Raw genomic sequence first — 5,107 nt, 5'->3', positions numbered from 1 at the left:
TTTGAAAGGTTAACTGTCTGTAAATATACATTAACATGAATCCAGCATATTAATAGAAAATATAATTGTATGTCAAGCAAGTCTATGAAGCCATCTATGAAATCTATGAAAAAGTTTAACCTGCAACACAAATGTATACAATATGTAGTGCCGGTCCCTGCTTCATCTCTCTCTCCTCCTCCTTTTCTGAAAAGGGTTGAAGACCAATGGATAAGACTAAAGTGATACTAGTGCAGATCAAGTGCATCGTAAGAATGAAAGATTGGAGCTTGGCCTCTGTACGCATGAGGAATCTTCCAGCCATCAGCACTTTCATGTGACTTTTTATTACTGCTTGTTGGTTTACATAATGCATCTCATGCCGTCAAGTTATTAAGCGTGGAAAGCCAGACAGTGTTGACAAGTTAAAGGTCTTCATCAGACCAGCTTCTTGGCTATGAGGAAGTCTTTCAGTCGTTTCATCTGCCAGCAGCCAACAGACAGCAGAATGGAGGTCTGAACCACAGCCCACCACAGCACGTTGCCGTTGGTGTCCTCGCTGATCTGACGAAACTTCTCCTCTTTCTCCTACATGTAATGAAGGAAAAGAAAGTATGGGTGTGAATGATGATGGCCGGGTGCAAGACACATGAGCGTTTGCTCAACTAGGTTGATGGGAAACTAATTGTAAGTTGTATTTGTGTCACGGTATTGAAGACAATTTGAATTTTCTCCCCCAAAAATAAGCAAAAAACAATGACGGCATCATCATCAGACCAGCTTTTGCAGAATTTGAGGATAGCTTTCTCTTAATTGTTTTAAAAGTTATTTTCCCCCCGATATTATTAAAATGTGAAAGTTAGTGAGATGGAATTTAGTGCTTGAATTCATTCATTAAACAAGTTCACAATGTACTGTATTATGTGCACTTACTTTCTCGTTATCATCATTTTATTATGCTGTTCTCTTTCAGCTGTTTTGGACAGCTACATTGAGGCCAATTAAAATAAAAAGTGAAATAGTAGGTAATTTTTGCAACACAAATCGGCTTTCTTTGGTAAAGGCTATAGCACTCAAACTGTCAGATGCAAAGCCTCATAACAAGAGCCATTTTCCTAACCTGAGTCATATTAATGTCCTAAGATTTACTCTCATGACCTGAAATAGTACATTTATAGTCATAGATTTTGCTTTCATCTGTTGGCAATTTGTGTCTGTGAACCACATCACACAGTCCAATACAGGACTTTCGACATACCAATACAGTAGCCTAGTCTACCGGATACAGTGGTCTACCTCAACCATATTATTGCCATGTCCCAGGTTTGATTCTGGTGGGAGATCGTGTCACCCATGTCAGTCATTCCCTCTCTGCCCTGAGTTTCCTGTCCCTCTAAAAAGAAAATGTATATATATATTTATGTTCCAATCAGGGCATGGGACTTGTCTCCGAGCTTACCCTCTGGTATTCCTGCTGCCTCGTGATATACATGATCTGGTCTATGAGATGCCTGAGACTGTTCTCCGTTGTTTCTAGACTGTCTTTGGCCCTCTCAGCAGTTGGGTCAATGGAATGCTCTCCCATCTGAACATCCAGATGAAGCTTCTGCACAGGATTGAGATAGAGGAGGGTGTGTGCATATTATCAGAAATGTTTGTAATTGATTAGTATGAAATGTATTTATTCTCTATGTATTCACAACTGGACAGATTGTCTCCAGTGATCAAATCCTACTATATTCCTACTTATAGAATGAACAAAAATGACTTCTGTGTATCCGTCGTGGGGAAGTTGATTTTGCACTTTTTACAAATGTAAGCTGTTAATTAGTATTTTGCCACTGGATCTGTTGTCGCGAGCCTGAATGGATTGCAATGCAGAGGTTCTGTGGGATCTGTATGTAGTCATGGCCACAGTCCAATAGGCTGGGTGGGTGGAAATGCGGGTCAAGAAAAATCCTAACTATATATGCAGAATATATACAGCATAGAGAGGCATCAGCTGTTTTTTTTTTTTTTTTTTTTAATAATGTGTTTGTGTCCATAGATCTCACCAGCTTCTCTCCTGCAAAGACTGAGAACCTGGTGGAATTGGTCTGGAAACAGAGGTAGTGCTGACCGGAGGCATGAGAGGTGAAGGTGAATTTACCATTTTTACCGAAACGCTTAGTCATCAGCATCTGAAGAGGCAAAGGAGACAGGGGAGATACTATTATACAACCATTTTTATGCATTTCTATACTGATATACGTTTAAAATAATCTTAAAAAAATAAGTTGGTCTTGAAATATTCTGAAAAAAAGTTGGTCTTGAAATATTCTGTACATACGGTAAATCAAAAGTTGTAATGCTAAAATGACCGGCTTAACAGCTCACAAACCTTAAAGTACTAACATTAATAACTCGCATCAAGTTCTGTTTGGGTTGATGATCTCATGAAGGGGTGGAACAGTTTGTGTGTATAAGACAAGTTTCATGTTGCAGGATTGGTGATGCACAGTTTTCATTCCTGTACCTCATGGTTTGGGTCTTGAATTCTCACAGTGACGCCCAGGTGAGGGGAGTTCATCTTTTGCTGTAAATCCCATGGCTCCAGCAAGAAATACCCTGAGGTACGCGCACACGCACACGCACACACACAAAGTGATACTCATGGTCAAAATGGAATTGAAGCCCACAATAATGTCTTGTCTCACACCTGACTCCACCCCTTCCCCCTCAGTCTTGGCCCCCACCCTCTGTCTTGGTCTGGACTCTGACTGGCCCCTGACTTGGTCCTGGTTTAGGTGGTCGACTTGAATACATTACTAACTGTATGAAACTGATTAAATTGTAACACCAAATAAATGACAAGCCAGCAATAGTATTACATTTTAAATTATAGTACACTGCATTTATATGGGGAAAACGAAAAAAAATAAAGACAAAAAAAACATCCACTTCTTTACACCTGTAAACCTGGGATGTGACAATAAAGCTGGTTCTGATTCATTTCTATAGATTGACTCAAAATGTATATTTTACTAGCCACAAGACTGAAACTTTTAAATGGATTGTAGGCTACTGTATATCACTGATACATCTACAAGTTGTAGATGTAATGGAGTCTGTGTAATAGTGTACCCCAATGTGCTGTGCTTTCAATTATTATGACACATGGTGTTATTGCTGAAACATGCGGAATGCAAAATACACCCCCAAGACTCACCAGTCACCAGCATGTCCTCAGGAATCTCCTCAATGATACATTTCTCTTCCTGCTCTCCCAGATCAAAATACATGGCTGCTGTCAGCACTAGGTAACACTGAAGTACAAAACTAATGCCTCGCAAACCCATTCTGATCCACAGGGTACACTATCTGCTGTGTCCAAAAACCACAACCAAAAAGTGATACGCTAGATATTTGCTTTGTTTGTTGTTGTTGTTTTGTATTAGTTTGTTTCAATCCTAGACGTCTGGTAAATAAAAACCTTGGGTAGATAGAAGTAGCTGTATGCTGTTGAGTCCCTTGTAGTCAATTCAATGGAGGATGTTGCCTGGAACATGAGGCTGAGAGAAAAAAAAATACTGATGTGAGAACGTGACAGGTGTTGCTTTCAGTGACAACAGTGTCTGTAACTGGTTCACTCAGTCAGGAGCCAATACAAGACGTGAGGCTAGCTGTTTAAAAAGGCAGAAACTGACTACTGATACTGTCATACAGAGTAGAGTACACAATAGAGTTCTCCAGTATGTTCTCTAGTAAGCCTACCATACTATGATTTGTATAGTTTTTAGGCAAATCATTGAATATACTGAAACTTTGAATATTATTGATTCAGGAAATTTGACAGATTATTTGGTAGAAATGTGTCAACAGTCCCTCTTGAAACAGGGCGTCTCTCGCTCACTCTCTCTCTCTCGAAAATATGTTCTATAGCCTATTGTTTCATTTTAGGAGACATACAACCTGGCAACCATAGCAGGCCACTTATAAAGTAACAAGCAATCCTTCTCAAAGCATTTGCAAATGTTGTGTAGTACCTCTCATAGCATTTGCAAATGTTGTGTAGTACCTCAAGGATCTCATTTTTTCCTCCTACTCTTATCTAATAAATAAAAAAATAAGCATAACATACGGTAAATACATACAACATGGCCCCTTTGAAAACATTGGATGAGGTCACTTCTAAAGAAAACTCCCACTCTACTGTAATGAACCCATCTCACATTTAGCATCTGCAAATGCTGTCAGCCCTCAAGGAAAAGCATGGGCTCGTTCTCTCTTCCTGTGGTCCCTGTCACAACAGTTTTCCTTTGACGTGTCTTTTGGTTTTTAGCCACTTAAGCCCTATCTACTGTATGACGGTGTTGTGCAGAGAAATAGCCAATCTACAAGTTGTGAGCTTTTTTGGGGCTATTTTCTAAACGTTTTGATAATGACGTGCCCAAAGAGTGGTAAAACATAAACTACCAGATGTTTAGTTGTGGTACCACATGAAATGCACAATTCCCTTTATATCTGTCTGTCCGTCCATCCTTTCACAATGCTGTTCTTGCGACCACTAGGGCGTGGCGCAGTTCCTGTTTTTCTTTTTCCTACAGCAGTGATTTTCAATTTGGCGTCTGGAGAACCCCTGGGGTCCTTCAGGAAGGTTCCAGGGGTTCCCCAGCCAAATGAGTGGGTTAATTTAGCCATAATTCAATGCACTGAAATGTGTTGTTTGAAAACCCTTGAAATATTATACAGTATGGCTTCTCTGTCACAAGTCAAGGGAGTTTCTAGGAATCATTGGCAATTGTATCTGTTTAACTCATTTTCACTTGACATTGTTCATCAGAGAAGACCATGTGCTCAAATGTTTGAAACTGTATTGCCTCATGTTGACCAGAAAAATAAAAAAGGTTGGTGAACAATGTGAATTTGTGTGACTCCAGTGTCTGTTACGTGCATCATGTGAAAGTACTTAAGTGTGGGTGGTGCAGTACTACTGGGCAGCTGTGGATGTCAACCGGATATTCAGATATTATTCAGATATTGAGCGGCTAGATACCTTTTGCAAGGTTAATTTGTAAATAAGCAGTGGATAAATTAATTGAGGTGTCGTAGAAGTAAGGACGTGTACCATGGTGTACCATGACTCTTA

General features: G+C 39.7%; 1 protein-coding gene across 1 annotated transcript; it reads right to left on the bottom strand.

Moving 5' to 3' along the window:
* Positions 1-417: 417 nt before the first annotated feature.
* On the bottom strand, positions 418-3,317 carry LOC308076006 (transmembrane emp24 domain-containing protein 11; the record flags this gene model as incomplete). Its single annotated transcript, XM_080416057.1, has 5 exons — positions 418-567; positions 1,439-1,585; positions 2,034-2,159; positions 2,495-2,586; positions 3,188-3,317. The coding sequence occupies 5 exons, from the start codon at positions 3,315-3,317 to the stop codon at positions 418-420; spliced, it is 645 nt and encodes a 214-aa protein (XP_080272183.1).
* Between the last annotated feature and the right edge of the window lie 1,790 nt (positions 3,318-5,107).

This window comes from Gymnoscopelus braueri, assembly GCF_963280865.1.
Source record: "Gymnoscopelus braueri genome assembly, chromosome: 20".
NCBI classification, from domain to species: Eukaryota; Metazoa; Chordata; class Actinopteri; order Myctophiformes; family Myctophidae; genus Gymnoscopelus; species Gymnoscopelus braueri.
The sequence above is the reverse complement of the archived record's forward strand: the minus strand, read 5'-3'. Positions and strand labels throughout refer to the sequence as shown.